Here is a 22052-nt window from a genome sequence, read left to right on the forward strand (position 1 = left end):
TGCCCTCTGGCACAGGGTCTCCTAGACCTTTCCACTGGGGGCTCGAGGGCAGAAGCACACCTACCTTTGGTCCAGCCACCCCGCGGAGGCCCGGTGAGCCCTAGAAGACGCAGAGGGGACACAATGGGACCCACGGATACGGGGCAGTGCCCCGAGGGAGCCATAGGCAGGGGTCCTGCCCGTCCCACGGCAGCCCAGACTCCAGGGTCCAGTGCTGGGTGGCACTGTGGTCTCGAGGTCTACACACCTGGCCTGGGGGGCCAACCTGCCCTGGGACACCGGGGAGGCCGGGGGGGCCAAGGGGCCCTGGCACACCTCTGTCCCCCTGCTCGCCCTTGGCTCCACTGCGGCCCTGCCAAGAGAGCAGCGTCACCCAGGACCTGGCTGCCCAGGTCTGTCCCAAGCAGGGGCATGTACCCACCACCCCCATCACCACGCTACTCCATAGGGAGGTACTCACCTCTCTGCCAGGGGTCCTGTGTCACCTTTGTCTCCCTAACCAGGAGGAGGGAAAGGAGTTAGAGGGACGCTGCCCCATCCGCGTGCCCCAAAATGATGCTCATGGACCCGGGCAGGGAGAAGCCACCAGGTGTGTGTGGACCATGCAGGGATCAGGCAAGGACCATGCAGGGACTGTGTGGGGACCAGCTGGGGCTCAGCTTCTTACCTTCCTCCCATCCTCTCCTGGCATGCCATCTTCTCCCTGGGGTCACAGGCTGCCAGTCAGAGCCCAGCTTGACCATCCCAGCTGCCCCCGGCACAGGCACCCCACAGGACGGGGACAGGCACGGGGGGCACAGCTCCGAGCATAGAGGCCCTTTGCCACATGTCCCCCTCGCTTTTATGTTGGACTGGGATCACCAGCCCTCGGGACCCCTGGGCTCACCCCAAAGCCAAGCCCTCCTTCCCCTACTTACGTTCTTGCCGCTGAGGCCAGGTTTGCCATCATCACCAGGTTTGCCCTGGCAGGAAGCAGAGGCAGTGAGAGAAGCCCCCTGGTGCTCCCCCACCACCGGCACCTGGCAGTCCCCAGGCCCCACCGCAGCCCCAGGATGCAGGAAAGTGGGGGCTGGGCATGGGGCGAGCCCCAGCAGATGGAGCTGGGGGGGACCGACCGTAGAGGGCATGGGGCAGGATGGGTCCCCAGGACGGCTTGTACTTACGGGGACGCCAGGTGGTCCCAGAGGGCCCACAGGGCCAGGAGGTCCCTGCTCCCCACGCAGCCCAGGCAGCCCCTGCAGGGAAAGGATGGGAGGGAGCACAAGGCAGCAGGGCACCCGCCTGCCCCAGCCAGCTCTGGGAGGAGGGAGCGTGATCAGGATGGTGGCACCCTGCTGGCGACAGGCCCTTGCAAGTGCAATGGCCTCAGCAGGAGCACAACCCAAACCTGCCCTCCCCGGAGGTACTTACATCCCGGCCAGGGTCCCCCTGCTTCCCTGGGTCCCCCTGCAGACAAGGAGGAGATGAGGGCAGGGACACTTCCGCCCTGTCACCAGCCCCGGATGAGCATCCCCAGCCTGGAGCAGAGGGTGTCCAGGAGGGCGGCTCCTCTCATCCCATCGCCCCTCCACCCCGCAGCCCCCACCCATGATGCCCAGGGGCAACTGTGCCCCCCACCCTGGGCCATGCTCACCCGCAGCCCAGCGGGGCCCGGGGGCCCAGGTTTGCCTTCCAGCCCATTGCGGCCATCCAGCCCTGGTGGGCCACGGTCCCCCTGTAAGAGAGCAGGGCAGGAGGGCTGGAGCCGTGGGGCAGGACTGGGGTGTCATGGGGCAGCTCCCAGCCTCCAGCCCCCTAACCTTCTCTCCTGGCAGGCCTCGGTCCCCGGGGTCACCCTGCGGGGTGGGAAGAGGAGTGAGCGTTGTTCCCCCCGAGTGGGAGCCAAGTGGGGCACAGATTCCCTGCTCAGCCCCCTGTGGGGAAAGGGGGACTCACCCGTGTACCGGGGGGGCCGCGGGGGCCCTCCACGCCCTGAAAGAGAGAGACACGCTCAGCACTAGGGCATGGGGGGAAAGCAAGGGGCCCTGGGTGCTTGCCCACTGCCCCCTGCACACTGGAATCCCCGGCTCTCCTACAGGACATCGTCCATCTTGCTGTCCCGCTGCCTCCCGCACCAGGGACCCAGCACCTACCCTCTCTCCGGGCAGACCGGGCGAGCCGACATCTCCCCGGGTGCCCTTCATGCCATCCTCGCCAGGGTCCCCAGGGTCCCCCTACCAGGGAAGGGCACCGTGGTTAGAGGGTACCGTCCTGCCACCAGCACAAATGCCTGTGCCGAGCTCGTGCCGGAGCCCGTGCTGAGCACCTCTGCTTATGCTGCGTGGTTTGAGGGTGAGAAAATAGCAAAAGGTCTCAAAATAGAGGCACGGGCTGGAAAAAGAAGAGGTTGGTGGGCCCAGCACAGCTCCTGGCTGGTCAGGTAGTGGTCACGGAAGAAACGCAACGACCAGCGCTGCTGAGTCAGGAGCCAGTTGAGCTGCGGCCAGGACTGCGATGCCACCCAGCACAGAGCACAGCCCGTGGCCAAAACTGCCCCAAGCCTGAGCCGGCTCGTAAAAGCAGAACACTCAGAGCGTGGGGTGCTGCTGTGGGGTCCCTGCAGGAGCCAGGAGCAGCCTGGCTCCTTCGAGGACCTCAGCCCTACAGAGACCTCCTACCCTGGCACCTTCCTCCAAGCACAGGGCAGGAGCATCAGCCCATGCACCCCCACATCCCATGCATCCCCCAATCCCACATGGCTCTCAGCTATGGTGCGCATCGGCTCCACATGGCAGGGGCTGTTTTGGGCAGGGAGGGCTCAGAGCAGCAGGATCCCAGTGCGTGGGCAGAGCCCAGTGGGGAACAGCCCAGGGCACCCCACCGTCACCATCCCAGGGGACCCACTTGTTACCTTCTCCCCCTTCTCCCCCACTCCTCCGAGCCCCACGTCGACCTGTGGGGCAGAGAGGGGCTGTCAGAGCACAAGGGGCTGGGCACCAGCCCACGAGTTGGGTGTGGTGGGGGCAGAGCTTACAGTTCGTCCTGGGGTCCGGGAGGCCCCTGAAAGAAGGGTGAGGGAAGTGGGTTAAGGGGAGGTGGCGTGGCCCCGGGGAGGGCAGGGCTGGCTCCAGGGCGGGGGCCAGGCACATGGCCCCGTGTCACTCACCGGCTCCCCACGGTCACCCTTGCTCCCTGGTGCTCCAGGGCTGCCCTGTGGAGAGAGGGACAGAGTGAGGGGAGCAGGGGATGGGGGCTCATGGGCTGGTGGGTGCCCATGAGGTGGAGGGAACCTTGGGGTAAGGCTGGGGCCAGGGTAATGGGGTGCATGGGGTGGTGGGTGCCCATGGGGCAGTGGGCACATGAGGTGGTACTCACGTTCCTGCCTTCGGGACCTGGGTCTCCCGAGTCACCCTTCTCCCCAGGGGGGCCACGGTAGCCAGGGAGACCCTGGGTGGGGCCAGAGGCAGGGGGCACATTAGCAGAGCTGCCCCAAGGCCACAGGGCATCTCACCCACCCTGAGGTGCCCACCAGCCCCGCACTCACCCGAGGGCCCCTGTCTCCGGGTTTGCCAGGCAGACCCGCTTCACCCTGTGAGGAAAGAGGGGGTGAGTAGGGGGCAGTGGGAAGGGGGGCAGTGGTCCCAGGGGGTCCTTGCTTACCGGAGTGCCTTCGTCACCCTTCTCTCCACGCTCTCCCTGTGGCACAGGTCAGCAGGCACCAGCCAGGGGGAGAAAAGCACAAGTCACCAGCGTCCCCTTGCCCTCCACCAGCCCCCCAACCTCCTCAGGGCCACGATGCCCCACAGCCCCCAGTCCCACCACCCGCCTGGCCCCACGCTACCTCCTTGCCGCGCAGACCAGTCTGCCCTGGGGTGCCTGCTCGGCCCGGCTCGCCCTTCTCCCCCGGCTCCCCTGGGTCGCCCTAGACAAGGGGGGAAGGGGCAGCAGGTCAGGGCAGTGTGGGGGAGCGCGGGGGCTGCTGGGGCTCAGCACGGCACTCTGCACTCCCTGGAGTGGCATCGCAGCACAGCCTGCAGGGACAGCCCCTCCAGAGCCCAGATGGAAGGACGGACAGACAGATGGACAGAGGGGCCATGTCTCCTGTGGTGACATTACCTTCGGGCCGCTCCTGCCAGTGAGGCCAACGATTCCCTGGTTGTTGGGGATGGAGAGTACTTGTCACCAGGGACAGAGGTGGCCCCATGCTGGGAGAGGGACTGGGACAGAGCCCAGCCAGCCCCAGTCCCTGGGGTGCACCCGGACTTACCCGATCGCCCTGCTCGCCTTTGGGGCCAGCCGGCCCCGGGATGCTGAGGCCAGGGGTACCCTAGACATGAAGGGATGCAGCTTGAAGCACCAGCACGGGCACTGTGAGCCTGGGGGGCTGCGCCATGTCCCCTGTGCCCCCCATCTCCAGGCAGTACTCACACGGGCGCCTTTATCTCCTGTGTCGCCCTTGGGGCCAGGAGGTCCTTCTGGTCCTGGGAAGCCTCTGTCACCCTGGGGCAGATGAAATGGCACCATCATAGAACCATAGAATGGTTTGGGTTGGAAAGGACCTTACAGATCATCTAGTTCCAACCCCCTGCCATGAGCAGGGACACCTTCCACTAGACCAGGTTGCTCAAAGCCTCATCCAGCCTGGCCTTGAACGCTTCCAGGGATGGGGCATCCACAACTTCTCTGGGCAACCTGTGCCAGTGCTTGACTATCCTCAGTATACAAAATGTCTTCCTTATATCTAATGGAAATCTCCCCTCTTTCAGTTTAAAGCCATTGCCCCTTGTCCTATCACTACACGTCCTTGTAAAAAGCCCCTCTCCAGCTTTCTTGTAGCCCCTTTAGGCACCAGAAGGCTGCTGGAAGGTCTTCTTGGAGCCTTCTCTTCTCCAGGCTGAACAACCCCAACTCTCTCAGTCTGTCTTCATAGGAGAGGTGCTCCAGCCCTCGGATCATCTTTGTGGCCCTTCTCTGGACTCGTTCCAACAGCTCCGTGTCCTTCATACACTGGAGGCCCCAGAGCTGAATGCAGCCTCCCGAGACCACCACCCTTCCCCCCACTGCAGCTGGGGCCAGCCAGGCCTGGGGGCCAGCACAAACATCCCCTCGGGTCAATGCCCTGTGCAATCCCCCTCCCCAGCGCACGGCCATGCCCGGGGGGTGCCGGCGCAGGGCCGGGGGGCATGGCCGGGGCAGGGTTACCTTCTCTCCTCCAACACCGGCCACGCTGGGAGCCTGGGGGAGAAGCAGAGGGGGCCATGCTGGGTGCTGCCCACGGCTCCCCGTCCCGGGGCTGGGGTAGGCAGAGGTGGACCCACCAGGCAGTATTACCTACCGGCTTGCCGGGTGCTCCCGGATCACCCTGCAGAGAGACGGGTGTCATTGCCAGCCCCTTCCCTGGCAGCCCTCACCACCCCGCCAGGACCCCACTTTGCCCTCACCTTTTCCCCCCGGGGACCAGCTGGTCCCGGAGCTCCCTGCAGTGAGAGAGGAGACCTCAGGGGGGGCAGTGCCTGGGGGAAAGCACCTGGGGCACGGCAGCCCCCTGATCCTGGGGTGCTGGCTCCACAGCACCACGGCTGCTGCCCCGACTCACCTCTCTGCCCGACAGCCCCGGGCGCCCTGGGGCTCCCGCCTCACCCTGCGGGAGGGGAGGAAGAGGAAGGTGTCAGGGGCATCCCCCCACCCCATGCCCAAGCAGCTGCTCCAGAGCAGGGTAGGCATCATCCCAGCGTGGCTGCGGCCACCCCAAGCCACCTACCTTCTCGCCCTCAGGGCCCTGTGCGCCACGGTCCCCCTGTGGAGTGAAGTAGAGGAGGGTTTCAGGGAGCCTTCCTCTCTCCACGCCACACCACCCCTGCCTCACTCACTGCCCCAGAGTCCTTCAGGACCCAGTCTTGAATCCCATCTGAGATCACTGGGCTCTGACCGTGACCCCCAGGCACAGAGACCCCAGGGCCACAGGGACACCAGGACCCGCTAACACTGCCGAACTGCACAGTCCTGCTCTGGAGCCATCTCACCTTCTCGCCCGTCTCTCCCAGCTCGCCTGGCGCCCCACGGTCTCCCTGGTGCAGGAGGAAGATGGAGTCAGGGGCAGCAGAACCCACAGAGGATGGCACGGGTCCTGGTGTGGCACCCAGATCCCTTTTCTCCCCACCGAAGGCAAGGTGACAGCACCCCTTTGGTCCCCGCACCACTCACCTTTCTGCCCTGCTCTCCTGGTGGACCCCGAGGGCCCTGCATAGGAGGACGAAGAAGATGTCACCTCCAGCAAACACCCAGGCTGGCCAGAGTCCAAGCCCTCCAGGGTGCCCTTGGGGCTCAGCTGGACTCCTGCCCACATTACTGTCTCGGGAAACTCACCCGGTCTCCTGGGTCCCCGGGGCGGCCAGGTGGCCCTGGGAAACCTTCTTTGCTGTCGCCCTGGGCATTAGGAAAGGCAACAGCCATGCCCGTGAGATGGGGACACCCATGAGATGGGGACGGGCATCCCTGCTGGAGAGCGCAGCAGGGTCCAGCCCCAGCGTGGAGCATCCCCACTGCCCTCTTACCTTCTCTCCCTTCAGCCCAGGGGGCCCAGCAGGTCCTCGAGGTCCAGGGTCCCCAGGCAGGCCCTGCAAGAGAGCACAGCTCAGCCCCTGGGGACGCAGCTCAGCCCCAGGGACACATGGCCACCGCAGCCCTGCTCCCGTCTGCCATCCCCGTTGGCCTAGGGGCCGAACTCACCGGGGGGCCAGGCTCCCCTCGAGGCGCTGCCCCATCCACAAGTCCGGGGAGGCCCTGCAGAGACAGGGGTCAGCTCCTGTATGATGGCCCCAGTGGGCTCAGGTGCCCCGCAGTGCCCCTTGGGCACCCACGGGACCTCTGTCCAGCAGGGCAGAGGAGCCATGGAAACGCAGAGCCACTCACCCTCTCCCCTCGGTCACCCTTCTCCCCCTGTGAGGACAAAAAAAAGCAGGTAAGGGCAGGTCTGGGCTCTCCACATGCCTGCTGAAGTGGAGGGGGAACATGCTGGACAGAGCCCATTGTCAGTAGTATCAGAGCACGTGCATGCCATGTGCCTCTCCCCACACTGCCCAGTGCCAGTAACAGCTCATGCACATGTATGTGGTGCATGGGTACAGCTGGATGGGGGGCACAGCCTATGAGTGGGACCAGGAGCAGCGCACGAGGGACCAGCTTCAAGCTGCTGCCTGTCCCTCTGCCTGTCTGTCCACACGTCCCCCTAGCTGTTCCCGTGCAGCACCGCGAGGGACATACCTTCACAAACTCTCCTGGAGGTCCTGGTGGCCCCATGGGTCCAAGTGGACCGGGGGGGCCTGGATCACCAAAGGGCCCCTGTGGCCCAGGGGTCCCAGGGGGGCCTGGGCTGCCCTGGGGGACAGAGATGCTCCATTAGCTGAGGCTTTGGCATGGGCCGGGAGTGTTGATGGAGATCCTCTGGCATTGCCACCCTATACGTACCGGTGTGCCTGGCTCCCCTTTGCGGCCCGGCAGCCCCGGTCCTCCATCTGTGATCACCCTGGCCTCACCCTGAACGAGGAGGAGGAGAGAAAATCAGTGTCCCCGTGTGCCCTGTTGTGTGCCACTGCAGGACGTGGTCCATAGTGCCACTGTGAAACCAGGGGCCTGGCAGGGAGACAGGAAGACCCTGGGGGCACCTGGATACCAAGTGCCAGGAGGTGCCAGGGGCTGCAATCACAGAATCACAGAATGTTAGGGATTGGAAGGGACCTCAAAGGATCATTAGTCCAATCCCCCTGCCGGAGCAGGACCACCTAGATTAGATCACACAAGAACGCGTCCAGGCGGGTTTGGAACATCTCCAGAGAAGGAGACTCCACAGCCTCTCTGGGCAGCCTGTTCCAGTGTTCTGTTACCCTTACTGGGAAGAAGTTCTTCCTCATGTTTAAGCGGAACCTCCTACGTTCCAGCTTATATCCATTTCCTCTTGTCCTATCATTGGATACCAGCGAGAAGAGCCTGGCTCCATCCTCATGACAGTCACCCTTTACATATTTATAAACATTAATGAGGTCCACCCTCAGTCTTCTCTTCTCCAAGCTAAAGAGACACAGCTCCCTCAGCCTTTCCTCATAAGGGAGATGCTCCACACCCTTAATCATCTTTGTGGCCCTGCACTGGACTCTTTCAAGCAGTTCCTTGTCCTTCTTGAACTGAGGGGCCCAGAACTGGACACAATATTCCAGATGCGGCCTCACCAGGGCAGAGTAGAGGGGGAGGAGAACCTTTCTCAACCTACTAACCACACCCCTTCTAATACACCCCAGGATGCCATTGGCCTTCTTGGCCACAAGGGCACATTGCTGGCTCATGGTCATCCTGCTGTTCACCAGGACTCCCAGATCCCTTTCCTCTGTGCTGCTCCCCAACAGTTCAGTCCCCAACTTGTACTGGTACATGGGGTTGTTCTTACCCAAATGCAAGACTCTACACTTGCCCTTGTTGTATTTCATTAAATTTCTCCCTGCCCAACTCTCCAGCCTGTCCAGGTCTCTCTGAATGGCAGCACAGCCCTCAGGTGTGTCAGCCACTCCTCCCAGTTTAGTGTCATCGGCAAACTTGCTGACCGTGCACTCTATACCCTCATCCAAGTCCTCGATGAATATGTTAAACAATACAGGTCCCAGTACCAACCCTTGAGGGACTCCCCTGTATACAGGCCTCCAACTGGACTCTGTCCCATTGACCACTACTCTCTGGCTTCTATCCTTCAGCCAGTTCACAATCCACCTCACTATCCGATCATCCAGACCACACTTCCTCAGTTTAGCTGTGAGGATGCCGTGGGAGAATGTGTCAAATGCTTTACTAAAGTCAAGACAGACCACATCCACTGCTCTACCATCATCCACTGCGATGTTCCCACTGGGGTCCCCAGTGCTCCCCAGGAAACCCCCTGGGGCAGCCCCGTGCCCATCACCTACCGGCTCGCCTTTCTCCCCCTTTGGGCCAGAAAGCCCCATCTGTCCCCGCGGGCCCTGAGAACGAAAGAAGAGTGAGGGGGGGAGAGCGGGAGGGGGGAGCGGGTCTGGGGAGGGAGGGGGTCATACTCACAGGATCCCCTCGGAGGCCGGGAATGCCCTGGAAAACAACAGCTCAGGAGATTAATGTGTGTCCCTGCCTGCCAGGAGAGTGGGGATGGGATGGGATGGGATGGGATGGGATGGGATGGGATGGGATGGGATGGGATGGGATGGGATGGGATCTCAAGCCAAGGCAGGAACGGACAGTCCCTGCCCAGTACGCCTGGCCTGAGACCCTCACTGGGGACAGCAGTGACCCTGTCAGACATAGAGACCCCCACCAGCACAAGGGAAGGGTAGGCAGAGGCTGGCTCACGGAGTAGGCAGGGCAAGGCAGTGCAATGGCAAGAGCCACCATGCAGTAGCAAACCCAGGGGACACCTTCACTCACCGGCTGGCCGGGTGATCCGGGGTTCCCAGGGCGGCCGGGGCTTCCTGGTGTCCCATCAGTTCCAGGAAATCCCTGCAGGAGAGAGGAGCATCATGTCAGTGTCCAGGACACCCCAGCACTGCTGGACCCTGCAGTGTCCTGGGCAGTGCTGGTCCTGGCGCTGGGAGCCCTGGACAGCCCCATGGCAGAGCTGGGTGCCTTTCCTGCCACGTGCTGAGCTGGGGTGCAAGGGAGCAGCGTGGGGCTGGACTGAGGGTCCCCAAGGGGATCCTCCCTTTGGCCTGGATGAGGAGGAGGAGAGAGGGACCCTGGGGTGCGTGGGTGAGAGGACTGGTGGTACTTACCCTGTCCCCCTTCTTGCCTGGCCGCTCGACGCTCTCTCCCGGCAGGCCCTGTGGCCCTGGGGGTCCCGGAGGGCCAGGCAGCCCGTGGCGGCCCTGGGGAGACAGCATAGAGGACAGGCTGGGTGGCGAGTGGTGGCCACGGGATGTTCCCTGTCCACCTCTGCAGCAAGGGCTGGACAGGTCCCTGCCCTGCATCCAGCTGCCGGCAGGACAAGAGGACAAGGAGATGATTTCACTGCCCCCTGCCAGGGAGCTGCCCCCCATCTCCCTCCCTGTTAGGCATTACCGGCTCGCCAGGGGGGCCTGGCTGCCCCGCGCGTCCTTGTGGTCCCTGCAGAGACAAAGCCAGTGGTGAGCATCCCCTGAGGGCTGGCATCAGCAAGGCTTGGGGGGATGCAGCCCACCCCCCCCCCCCACACCATCAGTTGGAGAGGGACACACCAAAACACTCACTGCCCCCCCCACCCCCCACCATCAGTTGGAGGGGGACACACCAAAACACTCACTGCCCCCCCCACCCCCCACCATCAGTTGGAGGGGGACACACCAAAACACTCACCGCCTCACCACGGTCCCCTTTCTCACCCTGCAAAGGGACAGAGGGAACAGGTTAGGGGCTGTACCCCCATGCTCAGCTCCCCAATATACTGCTGCCATTGGCAAGCTGGGGGGGGTCCCTGAGCCCCAGCAGCATGGCGCGGCGTGGCACGGGGATGCTCACCCTGGGGCACTGCACGGTGCAGGGCTTCGGCCTCGGCTCTGGCTCTGGCTGGCAAGACAATGGGAACCCATGTGAATCCAGGGGTAGGAGAAGCCCCCAGCCCCCCGCAGAGCTGCTGCCACTTCCCAGTGCCTAGGGCACCCATCTCCTTACCCTGGTGGAGATGATGGTGCAGAGGTCATCAGTGAGCTCTCCCTCCAGCTCTGCCGGGGTGCCACCACCGTGGTAGATGTACCGTGGGTCCTCACTGGTGACTATGCGCCGGAGCTGCTCCCGGTCTGCCCCCTCCAAGCCCACTGCCAGCACCCGGACCCCTGAGACAGGAGCATACTCAGCACCCTGCAGGATGTGGCCTCCTCCCCACACACCCCATGGAGACCCCATCCATCCTCACCCCCAGCCTTGACATCCCTGGCCGCAGCAATGGCATCATCTCCGGAGGGGCCATCGGCCAGCACCACCAGCACCGCTGGCACACCGTGCCGGCGCCCTGCACCGGGGCTCAGCAAGTAGGTACTGGCGAAGGTAATGGCTGCCCCTGGGGAGGGAGAAGGAGGAGGGAGGTGGTCGGCAGAGTCCCACCAGCTGCTGCCTCGGCTCCCGGTGCAGCCCCTCACCGATGGCGTTGCCACTGGGCTCCTCGTAGCGTATGGTGCGGATCTGCTCCAGCACAGTGGGCAGGTCACTGGAGCGGTTGAGGAGCAGCCAGGGCAGGCTGCGGTAGCTGTACGTGGCCAGGGCCACCTGCAAAGGTGTGGGAGAGCGGTGGGCACCGCTGCCCACCTGCGCCCTTGGACCCCCCACTGCCACAGCAGCCCCTACCTGGGTGCCCTCGGGGCCCAGGCGCCCCAGGGCAGACACGGTGTTGGAGAGGAGGGTGCGGACGGCATCAGCACCGGAGGAGCTGTCACGGGTGCCGTGCACCAGGAAGACAACATCACCGCGGGCATCCTGGCAGACTGCGGGCAGGGAAGGGGTGAAGCTGCCACTGGAGTGGAGATGAGCCCAGCCCATGTGGTGACCCCACTGTACCCGTGCGCTCGCTGACAGAGGTCTCAGGGCCCGGCGTGCTCCCCACGAGTGGGCGGAGGGTGAAGGTGTAGCGCTGGCCCAGGCGCAGCCCGGAGACCTGCTGGGAGCTGGCAGCACCGGGCAGCGTCCGCCCCGTCTCACCCCCAGCTGCCGCCCAGGGGACAGAGTCAGGGGGGGATGGCGAGCCCCCGTGGGGACGCTGCCCCTCGCCCCGAGGCCACCTGCCCATCTCACCTGCAGGGGGGCTCCAGGAGAGGACATAGCTGGAGGCACCAGGGACGGGGGTCCAGGTGAGCGTCACCGAGTCTCTCCGCACCTCCGTCACCCGCAGGCTGGTGACGTGGGCTGGGGCAGCTGCCAAGGAGGAGGAAAGGGTGTCCCGGCCCCACAGGGCAGCCCCCACCCCCCTCCCAGCCCCCCACCCATCACCCTCCCCAGCCCAAGGCTGGGACAGCCCAGTCCCCGGGTGCCCTGCTGGGCTCCAGCCATGCGCAGGGGGTCTGATGCCCCCTTGGCCCCGCGCAGACCCTTACCGGTGATGGCGGTGACAGTGGCCGGCTCACTCTCCTGGCCACCAGCCAGGCTGGTGATGCTGATATGGTAGCGCCGTCCCGGCTCCAGCCCGCCCAGGTCATAGGAGCTGGCGGTGGCCGGGAGCTGCTGGCTACGCTGGGGTCCCCCTGCCCGGGGAGAGAGAGGTGAGGGGGTGCAGCACGAGGGCCGGCAGGGATGCAGGGGTGCCAGCCGGCCACACTCACCCTCAGCCAGGCGCCAGACCAGGCGGTACCCAGTGCTGCCAGCTGCTGGCACCCAGGCCAGGAGCAGGCGCTGCTCCGCGGCCTCCGTGACCTGGAAGCTGGTGACGGGGGGCACTGGGGCTGCCTCTGCTGCGGGGCAGAGAGGCAGGTGTTAGGGGCAGGGGTGTCCAGTGCCACTCCGGGGGGCTGGCCCCTGCCCCAGCACTCACGGGTGGTGACGACGATGGAGACGGGGTTGCCCTCCCGGTTGCCGATGAGTGCTGTCACCTTCACGGTATAGGAGACGCCACCCTCCAGGTCAGGGATGTCAAAGGAGCTGATGTGGCCGGGAACCCGACGGCTGCTCTCCAAGCCCCCTGCCAAGGACGGCGGTGTCAGCCCCCTGCCCCACTGCCCTCGCAGCTCATTCCCATCCCCGTCCCACAGTACCATCCCTGCGGCTCCACACCACGCGGTAGGCGGTGGCTCCTGGCACGCCGACCCAGGTGACGCGGGCAATATTGCTCCTGGACGCCTGCACCTCCAGCCGGGACACCGTTCCCACCTGCTCAGGTGCTGCGACACCAAGAGGGCCACTGTCACCTGGGCTGGGGCAAGTGGCACTGGCCGGCACCAGGGGGCGAGCAGACGCCTCACCTATCCGCCCCGTGGCGGTGACAGGGCTGCCCTCACGGCCATCCACAACGGCCGAAACACTGATGGTGTAGACGATGCCAGCACGCAGACCCTCAATAGTGAAGGCAGTGGGGCTGGCAGGGAGGAAGCGGGATTGCTCCAGACCTAGGAGAGACGGTTGATCTGGGAAGGGCTCCGGCACCGCCGCCGCGGCATCCTGCAGTCCCCACACTCACCATCGCTGCCTCGCCATGTCAGCAGGTAGCCCCCGGCACCCGGCAATCCTCTCCAGGTGACCTGCAGCTGGCTGGGACCAGCCTCCATCACCCGCAGTTCTGAGATGCTGCCCACCACTGAGTACTCTGCACCGCCCCACAGCACCGCGGTGTCACCTCGGGGTGCCCAGAGGGGCCCCGTGGCCACCCCAGTGCCCTGAGGGCTTTTGGGGGCACAGAGAACCAACACGTGCCGGGGGAAGGAAAACACAGTGCCAGGACTCCAGATGCCAAACCCTGGCACAAACTTACTGAGGCGGACGGTGAGTGTGGCGGCACTGCCCTCCTGGCTGCCTGCCAGCGCCGAGACACGCACCAGGTAGGTGATGCCCTCCCGGAGGTCACCCAGCTCCAGCCCTGTCTGGCTGCCTGGGATACGCCTTGTCCTCTCTGTGCCATCTGCCGGGAGCAGGGCAGCCGCAGACCCTCAGCACTGGCAGGCTGGCACCCCCTGGGTGCCACCAGCACCCCTGCCTGCACTCACCCTGGCTGTTGCGCACCACAACTTTGTACTCGGTGGCACCAGGGACGCCAGTCCAGCCCAGCCGCACCTGCCTGCCCGCCTCCTCGATGAGCCGTAGGTCCGAAATGGCGCCCACAGGTGCCTCCACACCTGTGAGGGGACGCAGTGAGGCACGGCCGGAGCCGCACAACCTGGATGGCACAGCCCCCATCCTCACCCAGGCTGTGACGGGAGAGCTCGGAGTGTCGTGCCTGAGGGGGTCCCCAGGCTGAGCAATGCCACGTGGGACCAACATCCCTCCGTCTCAATAGCCTGGGAGGGTGGGCGACAACCCAAGGGACCTGTGGCGGCTGCTCACCTGTCTGGAAGGTGGTGACAGGGGTGGCCACCTCCCCACCATCGTAGATCGTGTAGAGGGTGATGCGGTACTCGGTGCCCGGCTGCAGCCCCGTCAGCTGGTAGGTGTTGGCGCTGCTGGGGAGCGACACCGTCCTGGAGGGCTCCGGTCCTGCTGGAAAGAGAGAGTCACCACCGGCTGGCAGCACAGCGAGGGTCTGTGGAGGGGACTGGGTGCCCTGAGCCCACCTGTGGCTCTCTTCCACTCCAGACGGTAGCCACGGGCATCACGGGCACTGGTCCAGAGCACCTGGATGGATGTGGGGCCCAGGATGTTGGTTCGCAGCATCTGCTCTGCACCTGCCTCTGCAAGAGAGACCCCATGAGCCAGGCTGCTCTGTGCCGCTCTGCTGCTGGCCACCCACTCCGGCACGTCCCTGCTCCCCTGCACATGGCAGGGTGGGGAGCTTCACTGTGGTGTGGGGCCACGGGGGCTGGCTACATACCATCCTAGGGCAATGGCACCTGGGGCACAGCCAGAGGCCAGTGGCAGGTGACATCACCCATATCCACCACCTACCTGTCCTCTGCCGCACGGTGGCCGTGGGCCCCTCCAGCTGCCCGAAGAGCGGCACCACCATCACCACATAGTCAGTGTTGGGCTGCAGCCCCACAAGCGCATGCGACGTCTGCCCAGCGTCCAGGTCCACCCTGTGCCTGTCCTGCCCTGCAAGAGCCAGCGCAGCAGTCCCTTGGCGGATCTGGGCAGCAGGTGCCACTTCCCCCCTCCTCCCTGGAGCCACCAGCAGAAGGGGTACAAGCTCTGGGTCGGGCACCTACCTGCCAGGGTCGCCCAGGAGAGCCGGTAGCCAGTGGCACCGCTGACAGGCTGCCAGGCCAGCAGCATGCTCTGCGCCGAGACGTTGTGGACAGCCAGGTGCTGAACGCTCACCGGGCGCCCTGCAGGCAAGAGGTGCCCATTGCATCCCCCACATGAGAGTGGGCAGGGGGTGGCAGGAAGCACCTTCGCTTGCAAATCCACCTGCTTTTGGGGTGAAGGGGAAGCCCCCTCACCCCCAGGAACTACTGACGGGTGCTGAACCACGCTGCGAGGTGAGTGAGTGCAGCCCGTGCCCGGGCGGCTCCTTCAAAGCACCCCCAGCTCCAGCAAACCGGAGCCCAAGCGCCTTCCTCTTAATGCCTTAAATACTTTCTGCGGGTTAAGGCTGCCTGCGGCAGCTGAAAAAATTGGTTTGTCAAAATTTGAGGCTTGCAAAGGTGTTGCCCCGGGGCCTCACCCCTGCTCCTGCCCAGCAATGCTTTCCACCACCTTCCTCCCTGGCGGAAACCGCACTTTCCTCTCAAAGAGCACACTGCTTGGATTTATGAAAAAAAAAAACAAACTTGCATTTTTTTGGTCGACATTTTTACATCACGTGGGGAAAGCTCTGGCGGAAACGCTCCCAGAAGGCTGCAAAGGAGCTCAGGAGCGCGCAGGGCTGCATCCCCCCGGGAGCCCCTTTTGGGGCTCAGAGCGTCACCTCACAATCATGCTCGCTTACATCCCGGTCCTGGCCCTTCCAGGCAGCGATGGGGCAGGCAGCCCCGTCCCCACCAGGTATGGTGCCTGGAAGGGTATCCCTCCGCTGGGAATTCATCCCTGTCCCTGGCTGAGCCCAGGGCTGGGCACGGTGCTTACGTGTCCGGGCGGTGAGGGTGGCGGGGACGGCAGGCTGCTGTGCGTAGCGGGGTCGGAGCGTCACCACGTACTCGGTGTCGGGGCGCAGGTTGCTGAGCGTGGCCGACTGAGCACTGGCCCCCAGGCTCTTCTCCTCCCCCTGGGCTGCTCCTGGCAAAGGGAGGCACAGGGGTAAGAGCGGATACGCAGGCATGCTACATGCCTGGCAGGGAAGGGGTGTCTACAGGCTGGCACCCTGCCCTGGGGATGCCAGGCAGTGCCAGGGGTGGGGAGCGTGGGGAGAGGCTGGGACGGTGGCCAGGGCAGGGGCACCCACAGGAGCGCCCAGGGCCAAGGAGGGGCCGCCAGGTGTGCGGCTCCATCCCGGCGCTTGGCTGGGACGGGGGTCTGCCGCCCGCCCCCCACAAGCAGCGACCGCAGGGGCACGCGCCCACCTGCGCTCCCAGCCCCAGGCAGGGGCACGCGCTGGGCCCCCCCCGGCCATTGCACACACCCAAGCGCACGCCCCAAGCCCTGCGCAGCAAAGCCTCCGAATGCAGGAACACACACGCCGTCTGCACGCACACGTGCCCCACCGCCCACGCACAAGCGCCGGTCGCTGCAGTGAAGGCAGGCGTGCACACACCCGCGGTGTGCACCCCCTGCATGCACCACCCCATGCATGCACCCCCCCGTGCAAGCTCCTGCCATGACCAGCCTAGCCCATGAGTTCTGGCAAAGGCAGGGTGTTCAGGCAGGACCGTTCCCTCGCAATGACCGTCCCCTCACCTTGCATGGCATAGCTGAGACCGTAGCCCCTGGGGGGCTCGGGGCCGGGCCGCCAAGCCAGCCGCAGGAAGGTCGGTCCAGTCTCCACCACACGGAAATCCAGCACGGAGCCAGCACGGCTCTCTGGGGGCACACGGGGCCAGGGATGAGCCCTCAGCCCTGTTCACCACAGGCACCCAGCACCTGCCCACATCCACATCCCCGTGGACACGGACACTCACGGGTGCGTGCTCGGCCAGACACGGACTCGCCAATGCTGTTGGCATACTGGGCGGTGACGGTGACCAGGTACTCCGTCCCCGCGCGCAGTCCTCGCAGCACCGCGCTTGTCTCCCGTGGCCCCAGGCTCATCTGGGCAGGGACAGTGTCACCTCCCCGCTGTCCCCAGGCCACATGCGGGCCACCGGGGACCCCCAGGGATCCCAAGTAGGCAGGTGGGAGCGCTCACCTCCTGCCTCTCTGCCACGATCGGCTGCCCCAGCCCTGTCAGTGGCACACGCTGCACCCGGTAGCCAGTGACAGGGCCGCTGGCCGCCGTCCAGCGGATCCGTAGCTGGTCGAGGCCCTGCTCCAGGATCTCCAGGTTGGAGGGGCCAGCGTGGCTCGGCCCATCTGTGGGGGAGCAGAAGCTGTTAGTTCCAGGGTGCATGAGGCAGCAGGGAGAGTTTGCCAGGGCGGCACAGCCACGTGCCCAGTGGGATGGGATGGCAAGAGGGCATTTTAGGGAGGATGGGTGCTAAGTGTGCACCCAGTGCGAACGCAGCCTGGCACCCAACACCGTTGGCACTGACACCCCGCAGGGAGGAGGGTGGGGGCCCATACCAAGCAGGCGCAGGGTGCCTCCAACGTTCTTGCACACCCTGCGTGTCATCAGTGGCACCAGTGTCCCCAGTAGCTTGAAGTCACCGACGTAGAAGAAGAAGGCATCAGTGGGTGTCGAGGCCACGCGGATCAGCTCCTTGTGGTCAGCATTCTTGACCCCTGGCAGGGATGCAGATGACGCGTTACGGCAGGGACCCTGAACCCAGCAGGAGCCCCTGTCGCCGAAGCCTCGCTCACCCACGGCAAAGACCTTGACACCCTGGCTCTTCAGCTTCGCTGCTGGCCCCTCAGCATCATCCTGAGACTTGCCATCCGTGATGAGGATGCAGATCTGTGGTGCAAGGTGAGAGCCATGAGATCCAGCCCGCGGTCCATGGACCCATCGTATCCCCCCTCCCTGGGCATCACCAGGGCCATCACCCTGCACGTACCTGGGGGACCCCAGGCCGCAGCTGTGTGGGGCTGAAGAAGTTGTCAGCAATGTAGCGGAAGCCAGCACCAGTCCGTGTGTTGCCACCCTTGTAGCTCAGCTGCTGGATGGCCTTCCGCACACTCATGCCATCGGTGTGCTGGGAGAAGGGGAATTCCACCCTGGGAGGCACAGAGGGACGCGTCACCTCCCAGCCCCACTGCCTCACCACCTCACGTGCCCCCTCCCCAGGGCGGTGGTGCCCCCTGCCCAGGGCTCACCGCGGCTCGTCGCTGTACTGCGCCACGGCAAAGCGCACTGCCTTCTCACCCACCACCTGCACAAAGGGCCCCACCAGGTCGTCCATGAAGGCGCGGACAGCGCGGAAGTTGTTCCTGCCGATGCTGGATGAGCCGTCCACCAGGAAGGCAATGTCAGCCTCCAGCACGTCCTCGCATACCGCTGCGGGGCAGTGACAGTGCTCAGGGCACAGATCGGCACCACGGCATGGTGGCGCTGGGCCCCTCCTGCTCCCCCCGCCATGGGCACCCTGTGCTCAGCACCCACCTTGGCTCCTCTTCTGCACCGCAGCAGCTGGGGGCCCCAGGAGGGCAGGGAGAATGGTGAGGAGCAGGAGCCAGCTGCTCATTGTGGGAGCCTGCGGGAGAGGATGCTGCCATCACCACCCCACACCAGCCCCACACCTCTGGGGACAGTGGTGACAGAGCAGCAGGGTCCATGGGGGTCCCAGCATCACGCCGTGCCAGGGTGCCCAGCAGCCTCGCGAGGGCAAGGTGCCAGTGCTGCCCCAGACACAACTGCTGGCACCCCACGGCAAAGGGGAGAGCCCCCACTTCGGGCCAGGGCGAGGAGGCAGTGGGGCTATGCCTGGCCGTGTTACCACACGTTGGCCGTGCCAGAGAAGCAGCTGGCAGCACCCAGTGCCTGCACGGCACGCCGGGTCTGCCGCCTCACCGGAAAGTGCTGAGCGGGCAGTGGCTGGCCTGCAGCCGGCCAGGTGGGAGCTGGGCTGGTGGCTGCCCCATGGCACAGGGCAGGGGCCAGCAGCAGTGCCAGGTGCAGGAGGTCACAGTCGCGTCCCTGCCCTGTGCCAGCCAGCGCCTGGCCCTGCTCCAGCCCCCACCGTTCAGCCCGGCTGGGCCCAGCCCGCAGTCCCGCTCGCTGCCCCAAGCCCGGGGGAGCCGTGCCCCGGCCGTGCGAGGCTGCCTGCCCGGGCTGCAGCGTGTGCGCGGGCTCTGCCTGCCCACTCCACGCCTCGGCACCGGCAGTCGCTCACCCCCACCGCTCCTGCCCGCCGGTTCCCTGCCCACAGGGGCTCGCTGCCACCCCAGGAAGGGTGGCAAAAGCAGGGTGCTGTAGGGCTGCGGGGAACAGCGCTGGGTGAACCCTGCCCGCTAACCCCACGCCCCTGCCGCTGCCCACACATACGGCTGCCAAGGGGCACCTGGCTTGACACCACTGCGATGGCCACGCCAGGACTCTCAGCTCAAGCGCAGCCCGGCCCGGTTGGACTCGGGAGGTGCGAGCCCGGCAGCCGCCCCGGCACGGGAGAGCGGGCGATCGCCCACGGGTGCCCGCGTGGGAGGCTCGGTCCTGCCCCGCAGCGCCCCCCGCCTGCAGCGGGACCCCGCGACAGCCCCCCCGGCCGCACGCACTCACCCACCGGACCCCGCGGGGCTGCACCGTGCCGCTCCGGGCCGGGCGGGGCCGAGCCGCTCCGTGCCGTGCCGAGCCGAGCCGCTCCGTGCCGGGCGCAGGCGGTGCCGGCGCGGAGCAACCCCCTGCGCTCCCGCCCCTTTATTGAGGGCGGCCCGGAGCGCGGTGTCGGGAAGGAGGGCGGGGGGGGGGGCGGGAGTGAAAGCGCCGCGGCCCCCGCCCATCCCGGCCCCCCAAAAAGGGCTTTTCCCACCCGCTCCCCGAGGAAGGGAGGAAAAGCGACTTTTCGGGCTGTTCTCCCAAAGTGCCACCTCTGGCTCTCCTGCCAGCTGCACCCCGGGCAGGGGCCGGGGGGCTCCAGGATGGGGACAGGGATGGAGCAGGAGGGGGTTGGACCCCTGGGAGGGGTGTCTGTGGGCTTGGCACGGAGACCTCGATGGAGGGCTGAACGGGCCCCAGTGAGGCTCAGGGCACTTTTTCCTTCAGCATCTCCATCCTCCATGTCTCGGGAATGAAGCTGCCAGCCAGGAGCCGGCCACACACCTCCATCCGTTAGAGGGAAAAGTGTCCCCAGGGACCTCAGGGCACTGCCTGGCCCTGGGCAGAGCTGGGCACAGCAGCCATGGGGTTGCAAGTCCCTGGACCCCTCCGAGTTAGAGCCTGGCTCTGAGCACCAGCCCCAGGAAGGACAATGGTGGATAAGGGCTGCTCCCCGTGCCAGCGCAGCTCCCACCAAGCTGCAGGATGGCCGGGCCTTGGCCAGGACTTTTCCTACCCACATCTCATGGTACTCATGGCATGGGACCCTACAGCTCAAGTATGGGGACTGCCCTGGGGCCAGCTGTGGGGTGTTCTCCCACGCTGCTCCGGACACCATCTCCCAGCAGCCACCAGAGCAGACTGGTGGTGAAGACCTACCCCAAAGCTGGAGAAACACGCTGGAAAGCCACTGGTGGTTTGACTGCAGTTGGTGGGAGGAGGCAAAAGCGAGAGGATGCCCAGTAAGGTGAGCAGGGACCCCACGCTGCCCTGATGTCACCCCCTGCCCACCCAGCGACTGGCAAGAGTGTCTCCTGAGGGTCTCCCTTGGCCCAGGGTGCACCCCTAACCCTCAGAGTGCCCCTCACCCCCAGGGCACCCCATGGGACCATACTGGTCCTTGGGGTGCATCACGCTGCACCCCATCCTCCCCACTGGTGCCTGTGCTTACTCGTGGCTGACTTCAGCTCACAGCCCCAGCATGCGCCCCACGTCCCCTCACCTCTGTCCCCTCAGTCATCCTGCATCCCCCTGTCCCCAGCACCCTGCGTACCTGTGCCCTCCTGGTCACCAGGCCAGGGGCTCCCCTCTGGCTTCTGGCAGGGCAGTGGGCAGGTCTGGGGGCATCTTCCTGTGGGCATCGAGAGGAGTGATGGTGGGGGTCCCCGGGCCCCAGGGTCGCCTCACAGCTGGGGGCCCGGAGCAAGGCCACCTGCCACAGAGCAAAGATGCTCCAGGGCCGGCTGTAGGCAACTTTCCCAGGCACACACTGTTCCCAAGCAGGGGAGGAGCAGCGATGCCCCTGCTCTTCTTAAAGGCGCAGCAAGCAGTGCGTCCCCTCCTCTTCATTAGCCTTCCTCTCGTTAAGCCCCAGCCCTGGCCCCCAAACCTGACCGGCTGGCTCCAAAGTTCACTGTGGCGACGGGTTTCCCCCTGCCTGCCCCGGCTCTGTGAGTCCGGCCGTGGGTCCAGCATCCCCAGGTCAGGACTGTCCCCAAACCCTCCTCCCGCCAGAGCTCGCTTAATGAAGGCAAGGCGGCCTGTCCCAATTAGACAAGGGGCTTCGTTAAACAGGGAGTGGAGGGGTCTGCCAAAGGCTCTGTGGCTGGCCCTGGGCCTGGAGCTGGCGGAGAAACCCCACGGCGCGGTGCCGGCAGCGGGGCACGGGTTGCCAGAGGTTGCCCCAGCTAACGCAGCCATGCCCCAAGCTCTGCCTGCCACCTCAGCCCCCAGGAACACAGCCAGCAAGGAGCGAGATGGTCCGCACATCCCGCTCCCTCATGGGCAGCCCCACAGCCCAGGAGCACGTTGGCCATCTCACTAGCAGCATCCCCCTTGCATTGGCACTGGAAGGGGAGTGGTGGGTTCGCAAAACCAGAGTGTCTCCCCCTTCGCAGTGTTTCCCAGCTCTCCCCCAATCCCCACATACCAGGGTTGAGGAAGGAATCTGCGGCCCCGGGCGCGGGATGGTGCTGCCTCGGCCTGATGGAGAGTACCAGGTGTGAGTGACTCACGCAGCCGCCCTGCGCCGCTGCACGCCAGTCCCTCCGGGAACATCCCAAAAGCTGTCAGCCCTTTCCAAAGTCTGACGGGCTGGCAGCCAAGCCACCGGTCCTTATTCCCACAGCCCAGGTTTGGGGTTCCCCATCTCCCAGCTGGCATGGCCCCAAAGCACATTGACTCCTCTCTGCTGACACTGATCAAAGCTTGCAGGGCTGATCCTAACCCCAGACCCTGTCAGCCCCGTACATGCCACTCACCAGCTGGCCACGCATCTCCCATGGCACAGCCTCTGCTGCCCCATAAGCCTCAGATCATGAGAAGTCCCAGAACATCTCCCCAAGTCCTGCCGGGCACTGCCCTGGGCTGCAGGCACACGGGGACCACCAGCTCTGAGCCCTGAAGGGGGTCACGCCACCCGCAGAGATGGGAGTCCCTGGGTTTGAGAAGTGGC

The 22052-nt window shown here is 65.5% G+C and overlaps 1 protein-coding gene across 1 annotated transcript in view; it reads right to left on the reverse strand.

The window, feature by feature from the left end:
- The window catches only part of COL7A1 (collagen type VII alpha 1 chain), a 34244-nt gene extending 15933 nt beyond the window's left edge, over window positions 1-18311 (reverse strand). Inside the window, 61 exon segments of the mRNA XM_086619266.1 lie at window positions 65-100; window positions 248-352; window positions 469-495; window positions 668-703; window positions 918-962; window positions 1164-1235; window positions 1411-1446; window positions 1634-1714; window positions 1800-1835; window positions 1936-1971; window positions 2133-2213; window positions 2891-2932; window positions 3146-3190; window positions 3355-3426; window positions 3524-3568; window positions 3640-3675; window positions 3821-3901; window positions 4096-4131; window positions 4247-4306; window positions 4408-4479; window positions 5182-5214; window positions 5421-5456; window positions 5576-5620; window positions 5741-5776; window positions 6003-6047; window positions 6184-6219; window positions 6346-6405; window positions 6534-6596; window positions 6709-6762; window positions 6892-6918; window positions 7243-7351; window positions 7460-7515; window positions 8931-8984; window positions 9421-9492; window positions 9765-9857; window positions 10324-10350; window positions 10639-10799; window positions 10880-11023; window positions 11103-11229; window positions 11308-11444; window positions 11518-11871; window positions 12051-12197; window positions 12276-12404; window positions 12485-12631; window positions 12705-12830; window positions 12912-13055; window positions 13418-13564; window positions 13650-13778; window positions 13987-14136; window positions 14214-14330; window positions 14545-14691; window positions 14805-14924; window positions 15664-15813; window positions 16432-16554; window positions 16653-16782; window positions 16880-17060; window positions 17265-17412; window positions 17491-17584; window positions 17685-17844; window positions 17944-18124; window positions 18230-18311. Coding sequence (XP_086475392.1) covers window positions 65-100; window positions 248-352; window positions 469-495; window positions 668-703; window positions 918-962; window positions 1164-1235; window positions 1411-1446; window positions 1634-1714; window positions 1800-1835; window positions 1936-1971; window positions 2133-2213; window positions 2891-2932; window positions 3146-3190; window positions 3355-3426; window positions 3524-3568; window positions 3640-3675; window positions 3821-3901; window positions 4096-4131; window positions 4247-4306; window positions 4408-4479; window positions 5182-5214; window positions 5421-5456; window positions 5576-5620; window positions 5741-5776; window positions 6003-6047; window positions 6184-6219; window positions 6346-6405; window positions 6534-6596; window positions 6709-6762; window positions 6892-6918; window positions 7243-7351; window positions 7460-7515; window positions 8931-8984; window positions 9421-9492; window positions 9765-9857; window positions 10324-10350; window positions 10639-10799; window positions 10880-11023; window positions 11103-11229; window positions 11308-11444; window positions 11518-11871; window positions 12051-12197; window positions 12276-12404; window positions 12485-12631; window positions 12705-12830; window positions 12912-13055; window positions 13418-13564; window positions 13650-13778; window positions 13987-14136; window positions 14214-14330; window positions 14545-14691; window positions 14805-14924; window positions 15664-15813; window positions 16432-16554; window positions 16653-16782; window positions 16880-17060; window positions 17265-17412; window positions 17491-17584; window positions 17685-17844; window positions 17944-18124; window positions 18230-18311 — 5601 coding nt within the window.
- Between the last annotated feature and the right edge of the window lie 3741 nt (window positions 18312-22052).

This window comes from Tauraco erythrolophus, chromosome 12 (genome assembly GCF_009769465.1).
Source record: "Tauraco erythrolophus isolate bTauEry1 chromosome 12, bTauEry1.pri, whole genome shotgun sequence".
NCBI classification, from domain to species: Eukaryota; Metazoa; Chordata; class Aves; order Musophagiformes; family Musophagidae; genus Tauraco; species Tauraco erythrolophus.